Below are 25,128 nucleotides of genomic sequence, written 5' to 3'. Positions count from 1 at the left end.
GGGAATTGTAGATGCAAAAACACCTAGAGGACCACAAGTTGCCCACCCCTGCATTACAGGGAGAGATTATTTTTATTTTAAGCATCATGTGTTTATAGGCGATTTCTCAACTAAAAATGCAGAATTCAGCTTTAGTCTTTAGGTCACTGGTTGCTCAGCGAGTCAGTCCAAGTCTTAATTTACAATCAGTGTAATCCTGTGCATGTCTACTCTGAAGTAAGTCCTATTAAGTTCAGTGGGAGTTAAACACAGGTAAGTGTGTATACAAGGGGTGTCAAAATATAATTGGGGGGGGAATCACCCCCATCGACCTGGCCCTCCATTGGCCAGATACCATCAGGGGGTAGGGTCATGACCCTACATCAAGCAGCAAAACTACCCTGACGGGCACTGGCTGGAGGAATGTTTGTCCAGCTACCAACTTGGTCAGGATGGCTTTGCCTGCCCTGCACCTTCCCCCAGTGGAGAGGATGTGGAGCAGGAGAAGCCCTTAGAATGCTCGTCCCTCTCCCAGCGCAGAGGGTTGGAGTGTGGGCACACCAAGGGAACCGCTGCTGTTCTCTCTGGTCCCTGGTCAGAGATATCAGCATGGATTGTTCTCCCCACTACCCTTCAGGGGGCTGGATGGGCCAGGCTGGCGAGAGTTTCCCCATCGCTGATGTATAGGATTGCAGCCCTTATAAAATAATGCAGTTCAGTCTGGCAAGCAGATGGGCTGTTCACACGATATGACAGCCATGCAGGGCATGTGCAGCTGCCATTTTGAATATGCAACCCTCGCTCGGCAGTTGTTGTGTCGTGCCAACCTGGCATGCGTGGGTTATGCGAGGGGTTGCTGTGTCATCCGAACCCAGTCAATATCTCTCTACCTACAATACTTGCCACTAGAACGAAGATTTCTGCTCTGTATTGATTTGGGTAGTTCTCTGTACCTGATATCAGAATAAGCCTGTATCTTCTGAACTTTAATGTCTGAATCCAAGACGTTCAGGAGCACTGCTAGCTGTCGCACAAGAGTGTCTTTCTGTTGTTCGGTCAGCTGGCCAACACCAACTTGCAAGATGAGTTCCAGCAGGCTGCTTTTCATAGGGTCTGTGAAGGCAAAAATTATGCACATCTTTCAGAGCATGTTGAATGCTGTCTTGGCACATGGATATCTGACTTCTAAATTAGCATTTCCTAGGAACAAAAAGAGGAACATGCAAGTTCCAAACTGATATTTGCAAAACATTGCAATGACTGGGTTTGCACGACACAACAACCCATCATGGGCAGTCAGCCATAGTTGATTGTCATGTCATTCAAACCCAAAGCGATTTCTGCAGGATGGCTTATTTTTTGGCAACAAGCCACAGCAAAAACCCATGGCCTGTTGTAGGGTTATTTTTGCCATGATAGGTTGTCATGTCATCTGAACCCAGAAGACTGATTTTATTGTGGGTTACTGTGATTGGCTATAGAGCCCCCTGGCAAGAGTGGCAGAAAAGCCGTGCCCCTCAGTTTTTGCGATCATTAATATCGCCCCTTTCTGGAGTAGCTGGAAACTTGGAGAAGCGTTGAAAAGGTGGGGAACACTGAGAAGTGTCAGTCCAATGCTTAAAAGCAAGAGGGCAACATTGAAAATGGGGAGATATTGCACCTACTCCTTTGGCTTCCTCCTCCCTTTTCAGTGCTTCTGAATTGCACTACGGGGTCCTTCCTTCCCTTTAGTGTTATTTCTGTCCTGGTCCTTCACAACCATGCACAAATTAGCCTATGCAACCTCATATTGTCAATTTTCTTGCATGTTACCTACTCCCCTTCATCCCTTTGACAGCTGAAACAGACAAGGAAATTAACCAGGCAAGGCTATGTGTACTGGACAGCTATAAGCGTGCACTTGTATGCTTGCGAACGACTGACAAAGTAATAATATTTTTTTTAAAAATGACCCCAATTGCATATTTTTGAGGCACTGAAAAAAAAATGCTGGGGAATGAAAAGGGGCAGTGATTGGAGCAACTGCAATTATACATTTTTGAGGGAACAGCTAACTATCCAACGGAAGCTTTCCTGCTACCAGAACACAGGGCAGAATTTGACTCAGAAAAGGACTGGCTCATTTTTATAACTCAGATGGAACAAAATGCAACAGATGGAGCAACAGCTTCAGAATAAATAATGTTTGTGTGACATGTTCACATTATTTCTGACACAAAGAAATGGGTCCAATTTCTAGCACATTATACTTACTGAAACAATGTGTGGCAGCCAGCTAACTTTATATAGTAGGCTAGCCCAGGGATGGGGAACCTGGTGCCCACCAGATGGTTTGGACTACAGCCCCCATCAGCCCCAGACATCATGGCCAGTGGTCGGGGATTATGGGACAAACCATCTGGAGGGCACTGTTTTGCCCTGCACTAGCTCCCCCTCTCCATCTCCCATTTCAGTACCGGTATCATTCCCCCACACCTCCCTCTCTCAATGGCCACCATGTCATCACAGTCCTTTGGGGCATCCATGCCATGGATGCTGCCATTAAGAAAGCATGGCAGTAAGGATTATGGAGCCTGCAGCCACTGAGGAAGCATCAGAAAGCATACCAACAGTGGCAACAAGAGGAGGAAATAACCTTTCAGCTGAAGACGCTGGGGAGAGTGGGAGAGACTTGAAAAGTTCGATTTGACCCATAAGTGGCCTATGGAGCTACCTCTTGAAAAGTGAGTGGGTTTCAAGCAGTCTCATCACTCCATCAGTGATGAGAATCCAGGAACTGAACCAAGACTTCTGATAGGACAGTACTTCACATCTGCTTTAGCCAGCTAGCTTGAACTGCAATGGAGATTCAAAACAATGGAATGAGACCTTAACAACTTCAGCATCAATAGGCAGGGCCTCAGGCGGCAGATGCTGGGAGGTAGCAGCAAGGTACTCAAGGAGACAGCTGTGTGCCTTGCAGCCTACTCTGCACCCCTTAAGATAGCCTGCTGCCTTCAGGTTTAGTGGAGGACATTGTCTCATCGTTAGTATTGAAGATAGATACATCTGCCTTTCCAGACAGATTTTGTTCATGGAATGCAAGGGGGCACCATCTTGTTCTTCGCCCCAAATGTCTTGGGCCAGCCCTGTCAATGGGAAACCTGCCACTGAACTATCAACCTAGGATTTCACATCTAAATTGGTGACCTAGCCTTGTAAAAGAGGAGGAAGGATTTGGGCGGAACAGAAAACCTAGCATATGCTATAAACGTCCTCTTAAATATCATACCGGGTCGCACTTCCACAAAAGCTGTGTCGACATCTGAATCTCCTTTGCCATCGGTGACTTTCAGGTGAAAAGTGTAGCTCCCTTCTACAAGATTAGTCAGCTGCAATACCGCTTCGTGGTCTGAGCCATGTATCACATCCTTGAAAAGTCAAAGAGTCAGCACTGAAAACACCACTTCAGATGCATTCTTACCCCAGGCCAATAGTTTTATAACTGCCTGCCACAAAACTGGGTGAGAACAGCCTAGCAAATGGGGATGTAGGTCAGGAATGTGGAACATCAGGCTTGGGGGTCAAAACCAGCCCTCTGGGGCTCCCAAAAAAAGCCTCACCCCTTTCCCCCAATCAGCAATCATTCAGGGGTGTTCCGAATTTTGCACAGTTTATTTCACTGTTCTAGAAGGTTGAAATGCCTCTCCTAAGGCTTCGCTATTGGCAGTAAGAGATATATGCTACAATATGCTGGTATTTCCTGTAGTTTGGCCCCACCCCCTTTTGCCTCCAGCCCTGCCCATCACTGGAACGTGGCCCCTGAGAGCTTCTCCAAAATGGAATTCAGCCCTATGGCTGAAAAAGGTTCAACACCCCTGATGTACATGATATGTATGTCCTCAAACCCATGAGTTTCGTTTCTTTTATTCCTATTTTAAGACTGGGGAACCAAGTCTCAACCTGACTTGCCCAAGTCCACTCAACCCAAATCCAAGCGGAATTCTCTGTCCAAAGGACCAGGGGTCCCCAAGTAGGGATGTCAGAGAAATCCACAACAAAAGCAAATGAGTTCCGATTTTTATGAATCCTGCCTGCGGATTCCACCGTGGAATGGCTTTTCCCCAGTCAGGCAGATTCCACAGATTTGCAGACTGTTTTCCTAACTTTTTGGAATTTTGTGCAAATTTAGTAATAGAAAAAGACACAAAATTTTTAAAAACAGCCAAAAGTGTGCATTTCCCCCATGGGCTAAAGTGTGAAAATGCGCATGGGGAATTTGCGCATTGTCACAACACAGTTTTGCAGCTGTGAATTTGCACAACTTTGCAGAAATTTGGAAACTCAAAAAAATCTGGTTCCGTCAGTGAGCAGATGACGGAATGAAAGGAGCTTGACACTCCACAAAATGCAGATGAAATGGATTGTACACAGTCCGTACATCCCTATGCCTCAACATTTTGGGTCACCAGCCACATTTGGAACATTCAGCAAGTGATGTGGGTGCCGTCACAGAATGGCTGTCATGGGGGGGCTTGCCTATTCACAAAATGGCAAAGGTGGGGTCTGAGTTCCAAAACACAAGACCCACATTTTTCTGCTCCAACAACACTAATTTCACAGAAGGCAAACTGTTGAGGATGAGAGACGTGGGATCCAGAGGCGTTTTTGGAAACAAAGTTGGCACTGGAGGCTGACACCTGGGTTTGTAGCATGTCAGCCACCCAGTTATTTTTTTTTTAATTTAAAAACAAAATAAAACTAGGCAGGGCAGGCAGCCTGGTAGATGCCAAGAGAGGTATCTCAGGGCACAGCGGTGTCCATGGGCATAGTGTTGGAGACCCCAGCAATGGACCATATCAGCTTCATTTACATTACATGGCAATGAGGCAAATAAAGGGTACACTGAGAGGAATGCATAAAATGATTCAGTATGGCGTAGTTGAACTATTAATGTACTTACTCCAGCTGCTGGGCTCTGGCCATCCCGAATCCAGAGATAGGACACAATTCCTTGGTCATCGGTAGAATGTGAACCGTCCAAAGCAATAGAGCTATTGGGTAGAACAAGGAGGTGTTTACCCCCTGCACGAGCCTTGGGTGGGTGGTTGCTTTCTAAACAACAGAATAGCAAAAGAGGGAGAGTTTTGTTCAAATAACAGGACGAAAATGGATACAATAGCCCAAGTGCCTTGGTCAAATGAAGGAAATGCTGAGAATGTGTGTAGCAGGAAGGAATCAAAAGAGACATTGAAATAATTTCTTGATCAGAATAGTTGGATTTAGGAAGCTGCCTTATACCAACTCAGACCATTGTCCCTTTACATACTATTGGAATAGTATGATCTATTCCAGCCTAAGGATCCACACTAAGATAATGTGTTCACTATTAGTATATAGGATAATTGGTGGACCATAGGATCCTAGTTTTTTTAATACGTAGACGATGCAAAACATAACCCCCGCCCCCGATATCAGTTGCTGACAGAGAAAGGCCATGTTCCTTTACTCACAGCCAAGCTGGCAGAAACACAGACGAGGGCAGAGAAAACAATCATCAGCTAATTCTCAACAAAACTATATACAAGAGCCATTCCATAGACTGGCCAAGGCTAAAGGATATGCTAACTATTGTCTGCCTAACAGACGCTGAGCAACAATTGAGAAGATAAGCAAATTAATAATGATTCCCCCACCACACACACAAAAAACCACTTAACAAACTACCTCTTAACACACAAAGTGGTACAGATAAACATAGCATTTGAAACGGTGGAGCCCTCGTTCCCAGTCATGGTCTGAGGCAATGCTGGCTCCAGGCTTTTGAGGGCCCTTGGGCAAGGCTCCCTCCATGGGCCCCCTCCCTCAGGGAGTCTATCTTCTCACCGCCGTTGTCACCAGCTGCTCTTGCTCCCTCTCATCATCGCTACCACTTGCTTGCTTGGCAGGCAGAAAATCAGGGAGCAAGTAGGCAGTGGCATCTCCTGCTCCTCCTCTCACCACCCCCATTGTCTGGGCCAGAGTGAGAGGCAGTTGAACAAGCAGGTTGCAAGGGTGAAGAGGAGGAGCAACTCCAGAGGGCTCTTGTCAGTGAGCCACTTCTGGGGTTGTAGACTTCAGCAGGTACCCAACCATGCCTACCCTTGATGCCAGCCATGGTCTTAGGGCACATGATGCAGTCACCTTGGTGAAGCTAAGCAGATCTGGGTTTGGACAGTGCTTGGATGGGAGACTGACTGGGAACCCCACACATGCTGCCATGACAGGTGCTATATAAATAAATGCACTAAATAGAAAGATAAAAATATGCCTGGATTAACTGGATGCCCCTTGTGAAACTCACAGAGTGGTTCAAGGGTAGATATTCCCCAATCTTTTCAGCATAAGCTTATGAGCAAAATAGGGAGGGGTGGAGGGGTGGGCATTAGAGGCACTGTGTTCTGGTGGTTCCGGTCTTACCTGCAGGGTTGATTTCAGAGAGTAACATTGGGTGACCATTGCTTGGCCCCTTGGCAAGTGAGCTATGGGGTTGTTGTTCCCAATGTTGTTTAACATCTATATGAAGCCGCTGGGAGAGGTCATTAGGAGATTTGGAGCCAAGTGGCATCAGACATCTGAATCAGGAGAGGCTGTGCAAGTCCTGGATCAGTGCCTAGACTCAGTAATGGGGTGGATGAGGGCCAATAAACTGAAGCTGAATCCTGGCAAGACGGAAGCCCTGTGGGTGAGTGGTTCCCGGGTCCGGGAGATAGGCTCATTGCCTGGTCTGGACGGGGTTGCACTCCCTCTGAAAGATTAGATTTGTAGCCTGGGAATACTCATAGATCCATCATTGTCACTGGAGGTCCAAGTGGTTGTGGCGGCTCAGACTGCCTTTTACCAGCTTCGACTGGTTCGCCAGCTACAGCCTCTGCTGGACAGGGATAGCCTGGCCACAGTGGTACAGGCACTAGTAACCTCAAGACTGGATTACTGCAATGCACTCTATGTGGGGCTGCCCTTAAGGCTGGTCCGGAAGCTGGAGGTAGTGCAGAATGCAGCAGCTTAGGTGTTATCGGGAGCTGCCCATTTTCAGCATGTGACCTTTGCTGAGGGAACGGCACTGGCTGCCTATTTGCTACCAGGCCAGGTTTAAGGTTTTAGTTTTGTTACTAGTATATAAAGTCCTAAGCAACATGGGACCAGGATACCCAAGAGAGCATCTTCACCCTTATCAACCTGCCCAGTCACTGAGGTCATCAGAGGGCATGCTCCTGATGGTTCTTGCTTGGACCTATGGCCTGACTGGAGTCTTCCTGGAGAAGAACCTTCAGTATGGTGGCTCCCTTTCTTTGGAACTCCCTGCCTCTGGAGGTCAGGCAGGCACCAATATTGTGTTGTTTTTGGTGCCTGCTGAAAACATCTTTATTTCAAGAAGTCCCCCTTGATTTGACCAGCCATGTTTTTTTACTGGTATTCTCTTGTTTAAAAACTTTTAATATGTTTTATTCTTTTTATCTTTTATTGTTCACCACTCTGGAATCTGTTCAGATGTGAAGTGGTGTACAGATGTTCTAAGTAAATAAATAAAATACTGTGGTGAATGAACAGACCCTCTACGGCGGCACCACCACCACCCCGCCCCCAAGACCTCAAGAAAATGTGGAAGAACAAAATGAAGAAAGAAGACATAAAGACACAAAATAACTGAATGGTTTTAAACAAGGTCTTGGCAAGCCAGACAGGCATGGAAGAACACAGAAGCCACAGGGAAGTCATGAGTGGTTAAAACACAGAAACCAGTGGAGATGTTATGAACCACTTGTTATTCAGAACAGTTCCTTCAAAAGGCAGGGCAGGACACCTTACCCTCCTTAACAGTCACAGAAAGTGTGGCAGTGCTGCTTAGTCCTTCATCATCTTTTACTGTCAGTCTGAAATGATAGGTTCCAATCTGCAGACCTGTGACGGTCGCTACTGCGCTGTCGACATTTTCCATTTGTAAAGAACTTGGCCCACTGCAGCAAAGCCAAACAAACAATAACACTTACAAGGGAGTAAGCCCCATTGGACACAGAACATCAGAAGAGTCATGGGGATCAGACCAAGGGTCCACCATTCTGTTCACACACTGTGTCAGGATGGACACTGAGCCCAAAGAACCTCAGAGCAGTTCTAATTCTGAGGAGGAACAGCCGTCCGTGGGAGAGGAGCGTGCTCTTCCCTCCCAGGCCCTGCAGCAGGCAGAGTTTCCTCCTACCAGCATTCCAGACATAGATAGTAGTCCTGGGAGTGAAAGAGCGTGGGAGGAGGACTGGCTGGATGCTCAACACAGACGCAGACAGCGCTGAGCTATGGAGGGCGCGGAAAAGAGGCGTAGCGCCCGTTTGGCGTGCAAGCAACAGTCGCGTCCAGAGGACCCAAGGGAAAAGGGGAGGGACTCTCCCTAGCCCATAAGTTCAGGGTCTGCAAGTGATTCTCGTTCAAATGGGGACCAACTGTTTCTAACCCAGAGCATAGATTACTCTGCTGTTCATAGCTTACTCGCTGGTGATAGAGTTATTAAGTTGTAAACGGAATAAAGCCTTGAAAAGAATCCTTTGTCTGTGTCTGGAGTTGGCTACTGGAGTAGACTGAAAGAGGCCGGCTAGGGCCTCCTGACACACTGCCAACCAGTTGCCTCTGGGAAAACCGTAAGCAGGACATGAGTGCAACAGCATCCTCCGGATCATGTTCCCCAGTCACTGGTGTGCACCGGCATTCCACCTCTGATACTGGAGGTACCTGATTGCCATCATGTCTAGTAGCCATTGACATACATAGAATTGTGTTGCAAGTGTCTGAAATCCTGGCTACATTGCTCTCCCATCGTTCCCTGTACATGTCACCATAGCACACAGATGATGAGGATGCATCTCCTCTAGCTACACTACCTTGTCAGAAGCACAGAATGCTAAGAATCAGAGTGGTTTTGTGGGAGGTACCTGGGATATGTACAGACCACAAGATCCTTCAACAAATGGTAATCCCAGTGGAAATGAAATCAATCCCCAGTGGAATCATGGAAAGGCCTACTGCCCTATCCCACTCTTCTTTTGACAGTGTGAACATAACAAAGTTAGTAGACAATTATTGGCACTTTACCAAGAGGGCAATATTTTGCACAAACAATATTGATAAAGTCTAAACTTGTGGTGCTCCCCGACAGAGGCCTCCTAGCGCTACCAATCAAAAGGCAGGGTTCAGCTATTCCCTCTTTCCCTCTTTAACAGATTTTCCGTGGTAAGAAAAACAGAGAGAAGAAGCAATGGAAAAATAGAAGAGAGTTACAAATGGAAGATGTCATCATCTGGACCCCACTGTAAAATTCCGTGAATAAGGCAGGACAATTACACAACAAAAACCGTGACTGGAAGCACCCTTAGGCACTGTATTATTAATACGGGAACAATGAATTTGCCTGAGAGATTTCCTGTTCAAATCTCGTGCCACCAGTTTGCTCTGTTTAAACTACTTGCTCCACACAACACTTGCACCCCCAGCTTTTCAAGTTCCTTTCAAGTAACGCAGTAGCAGTTACCAAGTTGGCCCCATCAAGGTGTGTACATGTGTCTGAGTGCCTTCCTGGAGAAGCTCTCCCCGCTCCTACAAAATACCTGATGTTCTCCCAGTGATAGAAAACAATGCCAAAGTCATCAGTGCTCATGCTTCCATCAAGAATAGTGCTCTGGACAGGAAATGTCAATTCCTTATCTGGACCAGCCATGGCTGTTGGAGGAGTATTCTTTTCTGTAACAACAACAACGACAATCTTCAAAATCCAAAAGGACCCAGCAGTGCCCAATGTGGTAATGGATGGCCTTCTTATTCAGGAGCCTTGTGTGGTGACACCTGTCCCTGACTCCCTCCTTTTCCTGGGTCTCTCACACAGGGCAGTTACCTTACAACTAGATGGGGGAATTCATTTGGTATGTGCGCTCAACTCCCACATCCTGGCCTCTGTGCTCAACACAGGCCCAAGTAATGGAGGCTGCTGGACTGTCTGGCTATCTCTCCCTCCTTCTCCTCCTCCTCTACTTAACAGTAAAGGACAAATTAGATTTGTTAGCTCAGGTACAAAGATGTTTAACAAACAGACAGTTAAAGGATGTTCTGTTCAGTCAGCCACACCATAAATCCACCTACCAGGCAGGACAATCACTGTGACTTCAGCTGTGGACTTCTGTTCAGCAGAATCAATAACGGTCAGCTGGAAGGTATAATCTCCTTCTTGCATTGAAGATAATTGGAGATACGGACTTCTCACTCCCTATATATGTGATGGGATTGGGGAGGAAAAATCAGGAAGTGCGAAAAATGGTTAACAGTACAAAGTGTTATCCCATTTAAAACAGATTTAGCATTTCAGTCATCCTAAGAAATAATGACGCAGTATCAGATCATTTAGCACAGTTATACTTCAAAGAAATTAAAACTGATATCAAGCCTAAAACACAAAACAAATTTCATATAGACTATTCCAACTGAATTTTAGGATGTGGATTTATGTCAAAACGCCATTTGCCACTTCACCCTTTAATGGAGTTAACCAATGACTGTTATGAAAAGGTGTGCCCATTTATCTTTTCCTAACAGAGGCTTAGGCCAGCCATAATGTCCCCTGCCATTTTGATACAGCTCAGTCCCCTGTGGCTGGTAAAGCACCTGCAGGTCATGTCTCTCTGAGGAATAACCACAAAAGCAGACAGACATATGCAAAATCAGCTCAAGCCAAGAGAACATAAAACTGCAAGCATAGTAAGATCTGTATTTATTTATCTAGTATATTCATATCCCAGCTTTCTTTGGACATGGAACACAACGTGGGATACAGGAGGTCCACAAGTGAACTTCCATCCCAGCACAAACCAGACCCAGACCTGCTTAGCTTCAGCAAAGTGGTCACATCCTTACATCTGATGCTGGGGACTTCAAATACAGCATTACATTTTTGCGCTCAGCCTTTTGTACCATTCTATCATTATTTCTGAACCAGAGCAATACACCTGCAAATATTCTGCAACGCTCTGACTGCTCCCGAGTCAACATCTAGGAAATCAATGCAATTAGCATGCTCAGACAGCATGTTGTTCCTTTGTACAGCAACAGTTTGCTTAAACTCAAATGGTATTTTGCTTGTCAAGGAAAAAAACAGAGGACACTGCAAGCATTTCAAGGTAATGCTCATCCTTTCCTGGCCACTATTGACTTCAAGACAGTCACCAGGTTTTGCCCATTTTCAGCCTGCACCATAGGATCCCTGCTCCCAAAAGCTATGAAATACATAACAAATGATGTGATATTAAGCAAGAAGCTCTTCAGTTACCTGCATCGCTATCACCTTGCCTTTACTTTTGGGGCTGAGGGACCACTCATAGCTGACAATCTCGTGATCATCATTGCTCTGGTTTCCATTCAGTGTGATGGAGCTTTGGGGCAAACTGATTTCCTGATTTGGTCCTGCATTGGCAACAGGAGGATAATCCACTTGTTTGTTGACCCTCAAAGAGGCAAGAGTGGAATTAGCTGCTCCATTGGAGTCAATAACTGTTAGCCTAAAGAAGAGGAAAAGCATGTGGGCAATTCATACTTCTGAATGCATGCTTTCTCCCATGCTCAAAATTCCTCTGAATATTGGATTCTTCTGACTTAACAGTGTCTGCCAGCTAGGGAGCAATATGCTTTTTAGGCTGCAATCCTATACACACTTCCCTGGGAGTAAGTCCCATTGAATTTCCCAATGAACTTCTGAGTAGACATGCATTACACAGTTTCAGTTTTGCCTACAAATGGTTAGCTGGTCAACATCTGGCCCTCAGACCAATTTTACCTGACCCCCCACCCCCCCATCTTAAGAGCCCTTCTATATGAGGCTTTAATTGTGCACTTGTGATTGCTCACTCACCCATTATTGCAGGGGGTTCTAAGATCAAGGAAAGTGCAGCATTTTCTGAATGGTATTGTATTTATTTAATCCCAAAGAAGAAGAAATGCAAGAAAACAAAGTGGCTGTCTGATGAGGCTTTACAAGTAGCTGAGGAAAGAAGGGAAGCGAAGAGCAAGGGAGAAAGGGGAAGATATATCCAACTGAATGCAGAGTTCCAGAGAATAGCAAGGAGAGACAAGAAGGCCTTCTTAAATGAACAATGCAAGGAAATCGAGGAAAACAATAGAATGGGAAAGACTAGAGATCTCTTCAAGAAAATCGGAGATCTCAAGGGAACGTTTTGTGCAAAGACAGTCATGATAAAGGACAAAGAAGGCAGGGACCTAACAGAAGCAGATGAGATTAAGAAGAGGTGGAAAGAATACACAGAAGAACTATACAGGAAAGATCTTAATGTCCCTGATAGCCAAGATAGTGCAGTCACTGAACCTGAGCCGGACATCCTAGAGAGTGAAGTCAAGTGGGCCTTAGGAAGCATTACTAACAACAAAGCTAGCAGAGATGACAGTATTCCAGCTGAGCTATTTAAGATCCTAAAAGATGATGCTGTTAATGTGCTGCACTCAATATGCCAACAAATGTGGAACACTCAACAGTGGCCACAAGACTGGAAAAGGTCAGTTTACGTTCCAATTCCAAAGAAGGGCAATGCCAAAGAGTGTTCAAACTACCGTACAATTGCGCTCATTTCACATGCCAGCAAGGTGATGCTCAAAATCCTACAAGCTAGGCTTCAGCAGTATGCAAACCGAGAACTACCGGAAGTACAAGCTGGGTTTCGAAGAGGCAGAGAAACTAGAGATCAAATCGCCAACTTTCACTGGATCATGGAGAAAGCAAGAGAATTCCAGAAAAACGTCTATTTCTGCTTCATTGACTATGCTAAAGCCTTTGATTGTGTGGATCACAACAAACTGTGGCAAATTCTGAAAGAGATGGGGGTACCAGACCACCTTACCTGTCTCCTGAGAAACCTGTACGAGGGTCAAGAAGCAACAGTAAGAACCAGACATGGAACAACCGATTGGTTCAAAATTGGGAAAGGAGTACGACAAGGCTGCATACTGTCGCCCTGCTGATGTAACTTATATGCAGAGTACATCATGAGAGACGCCGGGTTGGATGAATCACAGGTCAGAATTAAGATTGCCGGGAGAATTATCAACAACCTCAGATATGCAGACGATACCACCCTAAAGGCAGAAAGAGAAGAGGATCTAAAGAGCCTCTTGTTGTGGGTGAAAGAGGAGAGTGCAAAAGCTGGTTTGAAACTCAACATTAAAAAAACGAAGATCGTGGCATCTGGCCCCATCACTTCCTGGCATATAGAAGGGGAAGAAATGGAAGCAGTGACAGATTTTATTTTCTTGGGCTCCAAGATCACCGCAGATGGTGACTGTAGCCATGAAATTAAAAGACGCTTGCTCCTTGGGAGGAAAGCTATGGCAAACCTAGACAGCATAGTAAGAAGCAGAGACATCACCTTGCCGACAAAGGTCCGTCTAATCAAAGCTATGGTTTTCCCAGTAGTAACGTATGGCTGTGAGAGCTGGACTATAAGGAAGGCTGAGCGCCGAAGAATTGATGCTTTCGAACTGTGGTGCTGGAGAAGACTCTTACGAGTCCCCTGGACTGCAAGGAGGTCAAACCAGTCCATACTAAATGAAATCAACCCTGAGTGCTCATTGGAAGGACAGATACTGAAGCTGAAGCTCAAATATTTTGGCCACGTAATGCGAAGAGAAAACTCCCTGGAAAAGACCCTGATGCTGGGAAAGACTGAAGGCAAAAGGAGAAGGGGACGGCAGAGGATGAGATGGCTAGATAGCATCACTGATGCAATGAATATGGACTTGAACACGCTCCGGGAGAGAACGCAGGACAGGAAGGCCTGGCGTGCTATGGTACATGGGGTCATGAAGAGTCGGACACGACTGAACGACTGAACAACAACAACAACAACAACTGTATTTACAGCATGTAATTCCACAATTCTGCTATACCACAGCACCATCTAGTGGCTGTATAATGAAACATACAGAAAGGCAGAGAAAGAAAACCTCAGGAAAAAGTACATGTAATGGAGCTGAGCTTAATACCGCGAAAAATCCAGAAGCAGAAGCTCTAGTAAAGGTGTGGGATAAAAGCCTCAAGTAGAAATGCCCTAACAAACATGGATCAACGTATACAGTAAAATCTTTTGTTCACAGCTACACCTGAAAGGAAAAGAAACTGCGTCCCAATGCATGTTCTATGAAATATAGATGACCCTGGACAAGTTTGAGAAAAGTAAAATATCAGTGTCAATCCACCTCCTTAGGGGGATCCTTCAGGAAGTACATTTATTCCTTATCTCCCCACCTGCAATGATCACCCAATACTATCCCAGTGTTTGTATTCTTTTGTCTGTGAAGTCAGAGATCCAAACAATGAACCTGGGTTAGGCAACTTGTGGCCCTCCAGATGTGGTTGGACTCAAACTCTCAGCAGCTCCAGCCAGCATGGCCAACTGTCAGGAATTATGGGGGTTGTAGTCCAACAACATCTAGAGAGGCCCAAGTTCCTCACCCTAGCCATAGACTAACGGGTTGGATCCAGAGTAGCACTTAGCAGAGTTCCACTCATGCTGGAGCATTCACAATTCCTCCTCCCCCCTGCACACATACACACCCCTGTGCCTCTTAAAAAGCTGCTCTGTAGGGCTGGGGGACACCCGAGAGAGGAGGGAAGGGGGAATCAGCAAAGATCAACTCTCTGCCCCCTTCCTCCAGGAGGAAGCCTCCTCTGGATCCTGGTGCCTTCTGTTCATGGAATCCAACTCCAGTTCGCACATAATGCTAACCCATGGCATGGGTTGTTGAATTCTGGGTTGTCATGTTGTGCAAACCCAAGTGTGCTAACAAACCATAGTTTGTGAACCATGAACAACCCATGAAGAGAACCCATGGTTTGTTGTTGGGTTGTGAACTCTGGGTTGTTTAAATCATGGCTTGTCATTATATGCAAACCCAGAACCATGGGTGGTTTCACCAGGCTTCAGAGGCAGTGGGCAAGAATGGTAAAAAGAAATCAGCCGCTCTGCATGCCTGTACTACAGCACCACAAGGGCATTTGGGATACAGGAAGGGAGCAGGCAAAGGAGGAGGGAAACAAACAACCCAGGATTGATAAATCAAACAACGGTTTGTTTGATCGTCTGCCAGACAAAACCCGGGTAAGGCAACAAACCATGGGTTAAATAAATGGGTTAGCACTATGTGTGAACCAGGTCAATGTGTGGAGAACAGAATGGTTCCTGGAAATACAGAAGTTGGCCCTCCCAGGCTTGTTGAGGCACATGCAGAAAGAAAGAATGTCGCCCGCTCACCTGAAAGTGTAATTGCCAGGAACAAGGTTAGACAGATGTAAGACAGGCGTATCAGCTGATGCCTTCGTTTCTCTCAGGGGTCCCTCAATTTCTTCCCAGTGGTAACTCACTATTTTAGTATCATCTCTACTTTCTATGTTCAAGGGAAATATATCAGAATCATAAATTAGGAAGCTAGCATATCTGCAAGCATGGCAAAACAACCGTCACTGCCTGGTACTTACGATTTCCATCAATTGAAGTAGACATGGTAGGGAAAGAAATCTCCTGTGCTTTGGGAGACACAATAGCAACAGGTGGCTGATTTATTCGGATTGCTGTGCAAAGATGAGAAACAGAACACCACATTTAATTAAATAAATCCATCCCAGGCAACTCAAGGTTTGTGCGTATTCTGCAACCAGAAATCATTCTCTAGCCACTGAACAAGATTAAATCCCTAATATAAGCAGTAAGTTAAAAAATAGATGTTGAGTGATATCAGAGATAAAAATGGACCCTTGTAAATTACTATAGCAAAGCCACATCTGGTACAAACCCAACTAGATACATTGTAACAGGGTAGGGGTGGAGGGGGAAAACCAAAAGTTAAAGCCCAGCTTGGTGAATTAAAATATTCAGGAAAGTCACAGCAAGCAGTTAGTATTTCAGTGTCGGATGAATATGTAAATGTATTTGGTGAATATGTGAAGTACTCCACAATGGAGGCCTAGTATAATTTTGTTGCTGTTGTTATTAACAGTTTTAGATTCTGTTCATTTTCTAATATAATACAAACAGTGAACCTTTCCCCCCTCCTGGCCCCCCATTCCCTCCCCCTTAGGCTTCCCCTCTTTCTTCTTCATATCGTCTTGTATTTAAAGAGTAAAGGATTCATGTATATAAGTAAAATAATTAAGCAAAAACTGAATGAAGTCAGGTTACTTACCTGTAACTGTAGTTCTTCGAGTGGTCACCTGTGCATTCACACATATGGGGCCTGCGCGGAGACTCATTCGGGAAACTTCCAAGCTGAACAGTTTTTGGCGGGAACCCCTCCCCCACCGTCTCTGGTATATATTGCATGGGTTCCCTCCTTCCCCTCAGTTCCCTGAGGCCGCAAAGCAGTCCAGGACCGAGGAGAAGGAACACCTTGGTATCAACAAATCATGTTGACACCAAAGTGGGGACGGTGGGAGGGTTGTGTGAAAGCACAGATGACCGCTCGAAGAACTACAGTTACAGGTAAGCAACCTGACTTTCTTCTTCGTGGTCTCTGTGCATCACACACATAGGCAAATAACAAGCTGACTTACCGGAGGTGGGTCTCACTGTAGTACTGAAGAAAGCACAGCCCTGCCAAAGGCACAGTCCGCTCGGGCCCAAACATCTAGTCTGTAGTGCTTTATAAAAGTAGAAGGCTTAGACCAGGTAGCCGCTTTACACAAGGCCACCAGAAGCACACCTCTTGTAAAAGCTGTAGAAGTCGACACTCCCCTTGTCGAATGTGCTCGGATTCGAGGCGGTAAGTCTTTCCCCAAGAGGTGGTACACCAAGCGAACAGCCTGTACTATCCAGGAGGCTAGTCTCTGAGAGGAGACTGGAAAGCCTTTATTATGTCCCCCGTAGCACAGGAACAATCGTTGTGACTTACAGAAGGACTCAGTCCGTGATTTATAAATGGCCAGGGCTCTCTGGACATCTAAAGTGTGCGGTCTCTTCTCCAAATCAGAAGTTGGAGATGGAAAGAAAGCAGGGAGGACAACTGGCTGATTCACATGGAAGTCCATCACCACTTTAGGGAGGACAGCTAGGTCCAGCCTGAGTACCACCTTTTCCTTATGAAAAATGGTGTGAGGCGAGTTTATTCGTAAAGCGGAGAGCTCGCTTGCTCTTCTCGCGGTCGTAATCGCTACCAAGAAGATGACCTTCCAAGAAAACAGCCTCAAGTCCACTGTAGCACGAGGTTCAAACGGCACAGATGTCAGGCTGTTGAGCACTAGCGACAAGTCCCATTGAGGGACGAGGTCTCTCATGGGGGGGGCCAAATTTCTAAGTTCTCGCAAGAATTGTTTGCATAAGGGGTGGCTGAAGATGCAGCACCCATCTGTGTTACCCCTCATCGCAGAAATCGCCGAGGCATATACTCTGATGGAGGAATATTTCAGTCTTTGACTGTATAAGTGTTGGAGAAAGCATAAAATATCTGTAAGAGGACAGTCATTAGGGTTACAGTTGCTGCCAGTTGCAAACTTCACAAATGAAGCCCATTTAGCTGAGTACGAGCAGTGCGTAGATGGCTTTCTCGCTGCAGCCAGGATCAGTGGGGAGCGATGTCCGGTGGCTGGATCCTCCACGTCGTGAGCTTCAGGGTGTGGAGATCAGGGTGGAGAATTTGACCTCGGTCCCAAGAAATTAAGTTGTCTATTCGCGGGAGCAGTAGGCAATGTCCCTGCGACAGGTCTCTCAGCGTTTTGAACCAAGGTTGCGTGGGCCACCAAGGGGCGATTAGGATGCAGTTCGTGGCGTCCTGTCTGGTTTTTGAGATCACCCTCATGAGGAGTGGGAACAGAGGAAAGAGGTAGAATAGGTGATCCTTCCATTCCAGGAAAAAGGCATCGCCTAGAAACCCTCCACCGACTCCGGCCCTGGAGCAAAATTGTCTGCAGGCTGTGTTCGGATTGGGGCCGCAAGAAAAATGCTACAGCAGAAGTTAAGCTACAGGGAGAAGGTGGGGAAGGGGAGGTTGGTAAGGGAGTGTGTGTAAAGGCAGTCAGTTGTGATCCTGCATTTAAAACGGAAGCAGAAAACTCAATTTTAAATGCAGGATTGTAGGCTGGTGGTGGCAGATGCATTTTTTTTTTTTACTTCAGTCAGTGGAGGGAGATGTGCTCTGTGATTGGATACTGGTTTTGTGGGTCTCCCCTTTAAAAATCATATGAAATTATGAGGATCCCTTTTTTGATTTTATGTACCCTTGTTTTACCCAGTACCTCCCAACACAATGGCTCCCTGGGTAAATGGGGGAGTCTTCTTTTTCAGCCAAGCAGGAGAAAGCCTTCAAAGTTTGGATTCCACTGGCTATTTAGGGCACAACCCTATGCATGTTTAGACAGAAAAGAAGTCCTACAACTCTCAGCATTCTCCAGCCAGCATGGCTGGGTGGGGAATGCTGGGAGTTGTAGGACTTTTTAAACATGCGTAGGATTGTGCCATGCAATACATCTGGCAGAGCTTGGCATCTTTCAAGATATTTTTTTTAAGCAGTTGCTTTAGGCACTGTTTGGGTGGGAAAGCAGTGTCTGTCACCTCCAAATCAGAAGGCAGTTTGCTTTCAATGGGATTTCCCTCCCTCCTTGAAAAGGGGCAGACACAGGCAAACCTCCAGAGTTTGTAAACAGCAAACCAGAAAACACGGACCGGATTTAATATACTTTCTCAAATCACTGCGGATGACGGAACGAAAGATCCCTAACAAGCTACGAAAAAGGAACAGAATGGATTTCATAACATTCGTACATCACTAGGCAGAGGTAAGCGCAAACCACAGCCATACACTTCGTGAACACGCATGAGGCTGTTGAGAGACCGAACAGCAGAATGTTGAACTGGAAGAGTTCCGCTCTGATCGCAAAGCGGAGAAATTTTCTGTGTGAGTATTCTATTGCTATGTGGAAATACGCATCCTCGAGATTGACCGTGGCAAACCATGAACCCTTTCGGAGGAGTGGGAGAATCGTGGCTAGGGTTCTCATACTGAACCTCTTGGGAGTGACAAATTTGTTCAGGTCCCAAAGGTCTAGAATGGGTCAGAGGCCTCCGTCCTGTTTTGGTACAGTGAAGTACCTGGAGAATAACCCCTCCATACTGAGGTTTGGATGAATGCGCTGGATGGCCACCTTCCTTAGGAGAGATTGTGTTTCTTCCTGAAGGGCCTTCGAGGGTGGGGTGATCCGGACTGAACCCAGCAGTGGGGGTGTGTTGAATTCTATTTTGCATCCTCGACGGACAATAGTTCGCACCCAGTTGTCTGACGTCACTCTCATCCAGATCGAGTAAAATTTGCTCAGGAGGTCTCCAAAGGATGGTTTGTAATGGTTGGTATGGAGGAGAGAGAGGCTGGAGTCAAAGACGACACTTAGAAAATCCAACATCCTTCGCCTTTTGCTGGAACTTGGGAAAGGAATAACTTTTTCTTTGTTGCTGTTGTTGAAGCTGTGAGTATCTGGGTGCCCAATCCCCAGGTTGCCGAGGGGGGTAGGTCTGGTGTTGTCAATACCAGCGACGTTCACTATAAGGGACGTGGTGGTGGTGCTGGACTTGGCTGATGCCCATCTTACGAGCAGTCGTTCTGGCTCACTGCACAGAGTCCATTTGCTCGTCTGTTTTTGCACTGAATAAACCCTCGCTGTCAAAGGGTAGATCCTCTATCCTAGAGTGAGCTTCAGGAGTTAGGCCTGCAGAATGGAGCCAGGCATGTCACCTTGGGGCAACGGAGCCAATCATCCCCTTGGCATTGCAGTCCGCCTGATGATGGGCAGTATTGATCACAGATGGGAGAATCAATCAGGGCGTCCCACTCCTTCTCCTGCTGTTTAGAGCTTTGCTTTCTCCTCTTTTTCTCCGGTGGGTCCACTGCCGTTTTAGAGCGTTTTGCCTTTTTTAAAAGTTTTTTAGCTACCAAGATAGTCAGGTTTCTTCCCAGAGTATGTAGGTCTACTTGAACCAGCTCTGCGGTTGACAGAGGGGAAGACTGAGCCGCAGGAGCCGCTCCCCTTGCACTTCTGGAAGGAGCAACTGTGGGCTGTTCTCAAGGTGTTTGAGCCTTAGGCATATCAACCGCTTGAAGGGCCCATTGCCAAAGGACCGCCTTTAGTCGATCTGCTCTATTCTTGCGAGCCTGCTTCGACAGCGATTGGCAGTGGTGGCAAGATTCAACTTTATGGGATTCTCCCAAGCAGATTAGGCATAAAGAGTGACCATCCGAAAAAGGCTCCTTACTGCCACAAGCCATGCACTTTCTGAACAGAGGCTTTTGGGCCATAAGCTGGAGGAGAAAAAACACGTCACCACTAAGGCAAACGACGCTCTCCAAACACTCTCCTCTGTCTCTCTCTCTCTCTCTCTCTCTCTCAATCTCTCTGGTTCTCAGTTTTTAGGTAAAGAAGAAAAAGATAAAGGAAGAAAAAGATAAGATAAAGATAGAAAACACAGCTTGACCGAATGTTGAAGAAGTTCCCCGCAAAGTAACGCTAAGGCGGTTGAAAAGGAACTGAGGGGAAGGCAGGAACCCACGCTATATATACCAGAGACGGTGGGAGAGGGGTTCCCGCCAAAAACTGTTCAGCTTGGAAGTTTCCCGAACAAGTCTCCGCGCAGGTGCAGAGCCCATATGTGTGATGCACAGAGACCATGAAGAAGAAATTAATAGTTACATAGGAATAAATAACATAAAAGAGTTGCATCATGCACATCTCTTTGCTGGCCTGCACTGGTTTTGCAGTAGATCATATTACTCTGCATGTAATTCAAGAAAATTTCCCCATATTAATTGGACTTTATTTTCTTTTCGTACTTGGATGCAATATACCTTTTCAGGGACAGCTAAGGTCAACAGATTTCGAATCCAACTCTGTATATTTGGGGGTTTATTTGCTTTCCAGTGTTGTAGGATAATGACACCTAGTATGTAAAAAACACACTTGTATCTTCCCACATTTTATCACCAGTCGATCCAAAATGGAGGGGAAAGGGAGCTGTGCAGAGAAAGAACCTCAAATTGCCCATCCAGGCAGGTCAGTAGCACCCAGCACAGTAATCAGCCATCTGCATGGGAAACTTGACTTCCCTTCTAGGCTCAAAGTATAATACTGTGGAGCCTGAATGTGTAGCAAGCGAAAGAAACAAGAACAGTGTGAAGCAGGTGGACTCTGCAACTCCGATGCTCACCTGGGGCACCTCCCCACAGATGAGGCAAATAGAACGTTACAAGGCTGGATGCACCCAAATATCTACCACCCTGGGCTTCTTTCTTAAAAACAAAACAGCAAAGAAAAGAATTTGAGATAGAAAATGTAGATCTTTTACTGTTATTCATTATTTAAAGAAATTAAAGAATAATTAAAGTATCACGCATTGAACTGGCATGCAGTTGTGGAAGAAGAGGTCATGAGTTGAACTGTCAGGGAAACTGATTTACCTGGCTGGACGGTGACATTTACAAAGCCTTCTCCAAATGCGTTTTCAGCCGAAACAGTCACTTTGAAGAGATAGGCACCTACTGGCAGCTGGAACAGGTTTTTAAAAAATAAAATAAATCGAATTACATGTAGAATTTCGCAAGGGCACAGTAGGAATAATGCCAAAGAGTCGAGTTAAATGGATGAGAACACCCTACATCTTGGCTATCACCCAGAACGACTTGGGGGGGGGGAAGAATTCAGAACACTACAGCTATGCCTGCCATAAGAAGCATTTATGGGGGGAAATGTGATATACCTAAGTTGCATTGGGCACACACACAGCAGAAACTTGGGAATCTTGCCAAGATTGGAAGCACGTCTCACCTGGTGGGCTCCCACCATCTGGGGCTGCCTGTGAGATTCCCTCAGGCATCTGGCTGGCCACTGTTGTCAGAATCAGAGAGCTGAGCTGGAAGAATCTTTGGTCCCTCTCACCATGGCAATTATTATATCCTTACAGGCCTGATCTGTCTATCTGATTTTTTTTTAATGGCAGAAAAAGCTATTCTGTTTTCTTTGTAGACGACCATCTTCGTGTATTAGGTCAGCTCTGCAACTCCTTTAAACTGAGATAACATCACCAGACCTGCAACCCTGTAATCAGAGTGCACGTTACAGGGGAGACATTACACCTGGGGTCTCCAGTCGGGTGCCCATGGGCACTAATATGGTCAGATGCCTCTCTGGGTGCCCGGCAAGCTCCCTGCACCTCCTGATTTTTACTTTATTTCTGTTTTTGTTTAACTGTTTTTTTAACTGGGAAGTTGGTGTACTGCTAAGTGAAGGGCTGCCCTCCAGCACCATCTTTATTTGGGTTCAAAAGGGTGCATTTGTGTTTTGGAACTCAGACCGCACCTCTGCCTTGCACTTAGGTTCTTGGGCAAGTTACATTTCTATTTAGTCTCATCAGTTTACCTTCTGGGAAATGAGTGTTTAGTGACTGTCCTTGCCCACCATGGCAGCCATTTTATGAATGGACAAGCCCCTGCCCATGGCAGCCATTTTGTGAAAGCACGCACAACGCTCACTCAAAATTCCAGATGTGCCCACTGACCCAAAAAGGTTGAGGACCCCAGCATTACACAGGTCAGTGTAGCCCCCTCCACACATTACTCACCTGGAGGGCTCTCGTGTGTAGGAGAAGGAAGGGGGCCGCACCACTGACCCCACCTCTGGCATCATGCCACCAAGCTAGCCCTGCCCTCTGGTGTTCATGCATTAAACATGGACATCTGAAGAGGAACCCCTACACATGAGCAGCCGCTCACCTGCAAAGGTCCCACTTCCAGCGTCTGCACTCAGCATGCAGGAGGAGCAAGCGGAATAGACCCCTCTTCTATGTGTGAAAGCCCTCCATACAAGTAACATGCAAAGAGCTATAAAGAGTACCCACAATATACCCAAAGGGTATTGGATATCTCTGTAATGTGTGAAGCAGCCCTCAGAAGTACATTTGACTGGCTTCAGCTTGACACAGACATTCACTAAATCAATAACGGAGACCGGGCCTGGAACAATTTCAAGTTCTCGGATGCCAGTAGCTATATTTTTAGGAGCCTGGCTGGGGCTGAATTCCATGTTAGGTGAGTGGACATCTACTCATGCAATGGGAGTTTCCCTTCCCCTGCAAGCACCCCCCCAAAAACAATCTGCCCCAGAGGGTCCCCCAACCCTCCAGAGCAGATTGGGGGGGCGTCCAAGTAGGGAGTGAGAATCTGATCCTCTAATGGGGTCCATTCTGCTGGCTGAAGGACACCGATGGATAAAAGCCCTTGTTTCCAGCCATCGTGCAGACACGACCCTAATCTGGGGGCTGAGAGGCTCATTGACTCCAGCGTCTGTAGCACTCATGGCTGCCTTACAGGAAAGCGACTCTAAAGCCATTCAAGGATCTTCATCCAAATCAGGGTGCTTCAGAATACCCTGTGCTCAATACGCGTCAAGTCTGACCAGGCAGGCCGCTCACTTACTTGAGAAACTTTCAGGGCTGGTGTGTGCTTGCCCTCCATTTCACCATCATAGTCCTCAGGGTGGTTGATCAAACTCCAGTCATAACTGTAGGCTGTTTCTGAAAAGGAAGCAGCAGTGCAGAGATTGGTTATTGTTTGCCAAGCTGGAAGAGAGACATGGCCACCGTTTGGATGTTCATTTGGCTTTCGTGCACTCAGTTGAGGCTGTGAATCCGGTCTGGGTTTCAGCCAGAACTCTAAAGGAGCCATCCAAGGAGCCCCACTCCCAAAGTAGTTTCAGCACCTTGGACAGCTCCTGTAGAGTTCCGGCTGGTTCTGACTGAAACTGGGAATGGATTCACAGCCCCACCAAAATCGGAGCCACTGCATGCAGCGGAGGAGCGGCAGGCCCCCCTAACGTCCACCATGTAAGACAGGGAAAGGTACCTTCCAGGGATTGGGGGGCCACATTACCCTCTGGAACCTACGAGGGGCAGCGCCACACCCTTGACAAAATCGTTGCTGCTGCTGAAATTCTTGCCAAATTTGCTGCTGTGGTGGTGGCAACAGTAAAAAAAAAGAAGGTCGCATTTTGCAGGGAAACATGGCATGCAGGGAGCGGCTGCCCTGTTTGCTAGCGGAACTGCACTCCCAGGAGGCTTCCACTTGCACACAAAGTGCACGTTCCCCATGTGCAAGGCCGGCCCTGCCACTTGGCAGGGTGAAGCAGTCACCTCAGCCAGCAAATGCTGGGAGGTGGCAGCAAGGTGTTGGAGGAAAGACCTGTGTGCCATGCAGCCTGTTCTGTGCCTCCTACATTAGCCTGCTGCTTCCACTTGTGGGAGAGGATGCTGTCCCACCATCAGTGCTGAAGACTGATTAATCTGCTGGTCCAGCTGGTTTTTGTAGGTGGAATGGGAGGAGTGCCATCTTGTTCTTTGCCTCAGGCAGCAAAATATCTTGGGCCAGCTCTGCCCGTACACCTTGTTTCCTTGCAAAAAACTAGGGAAATTCAGCAGCAACAGAGGGGGCAGAGGGGGAGGGGGCTCCAAAATTGGCCGGGGTGGGAGGCACATGTTGCCCATGTGTTGACCACCCCAATGTAAGGTATGACCTGCGCATTCTATGTTGAGGTCCGTTCACATCATTTCTCCTCCCTCCCTTCCGAAGGGCGGAAATTGCACAAGCAGGACCTCTACACAAGTGGCCATCTGCACAGTACAGGGTGCCTGACTTCTCCATGATGCCATCTGAGTGGCAGAGGGGAAGAGGACATAACACTGCGACACCGTGTGAAGGTCGCAATGACATCTGAACTGGGGTCCAGTTACAGGACTGTAAACTGGCTCTTTCCCCCAAAATAGGACTAGCCAAAGTCATCAATAGGAGGAGGTTTTCAAAATTGTCAGTACGAATCGCTAGACCTCATACGCCAGCTATCATGTGGGAATTACTGATAGTATTACTGACTTTAAAAGGCCAAGATTGTCTGCTTTTCATATCAGTTCAAAACTTCTTTTCTTATTTTCCCCATTTGCTCCTCCTGGGCCTGATTTTTCCTTTTCCTAGAAAGTGAATAATATTTGCTTACCTATTTTTAATGAAAAGTCAGTGTCAAACGTAAAGTCAGTACTCAACATAAGCAATGCTGGCTGACAACATTTATAC

The 25,128-nt window shown here is 46.5% G+C and overlaps 1 protein-coding gene across 4 annotated transcripts in view; it reads right to left on the bottom strand.

Moving 5' to 3' along the window:
• KIAA0319 (KIAA0319 ortholog) overlaps window positions 1–25,128 on the bottom strand; it is a 59,103-nt gene that overhangs the window by 8,648 nt on the left and 25,327 nt on the right. For all 4 annotated transcript variants that reach the window (XM_084850116.1, XM_084850113.1, XM_084850114.1 and 1 more), the window contains 11 exons: window positions 23,482–23,579; window positions 21,469–21,556; window positions 15,515–15,607; window positions 15,291–15,423; window positions 11,303–11,531; window positions 10,123–10,246; window positions 9,594–9,726; window positions 7,807–7,955; window positions 4,922–5,073; window positions 3,251–3,389; window positions 933–1,092 (listed from right to left, as the gene is read on the bottom strand). In XM_084850116.1, coding sequence (XP_084706242.1) covers window positions 933–1,092; window positions 3,251–3,389; window positions 4,922–5,073; window positions 7,807–7,955; window positions 9,594–9,726; window positions 10,123–10,246; window positions 11,303–11,531; window positions 15,291–15,423; window positions 15,515–15,607; window positions 21,469–21,556; window positions 23,482–23,579 — 1,498 coding nt within the window. The remainder of the gene's footprint in view (window positions 1–932; window positions 1,093–3,250; window positions 3,390–4,921; window positions 5,074–7,806; window positions 7,956–9,593; window positions 9,727–10,122; window positions 10,247–11,302; window positions 11,532–15,290; window positions 15,424–15,514; window positions 15,608–21,468; window positions 21,557–23,481; window positions 23,580–25,128) is intronic.

The sequence above is a fragment of the Heloderma suspectum genome, chromosome 4 (genome assembly GCF_057233095.1).
Source record: "Heloderma suspectum isolate Gila_16-S chromosome 4, 16-S_ref, whole genome shotgun sequence".
In the NCBI taxonomy this organism is placed as follows: Eukaryota; Metazoa; Chordata; class Lepidosauria; order Squamata; family Helodermatidae; genus Heloderma; species Heloderma suspectum.
The sequence above is the reverse complement of the archived record's forward strand: the minus strand, read 5'-3'. Positions and strand labels throughout refer to the sequence as shown.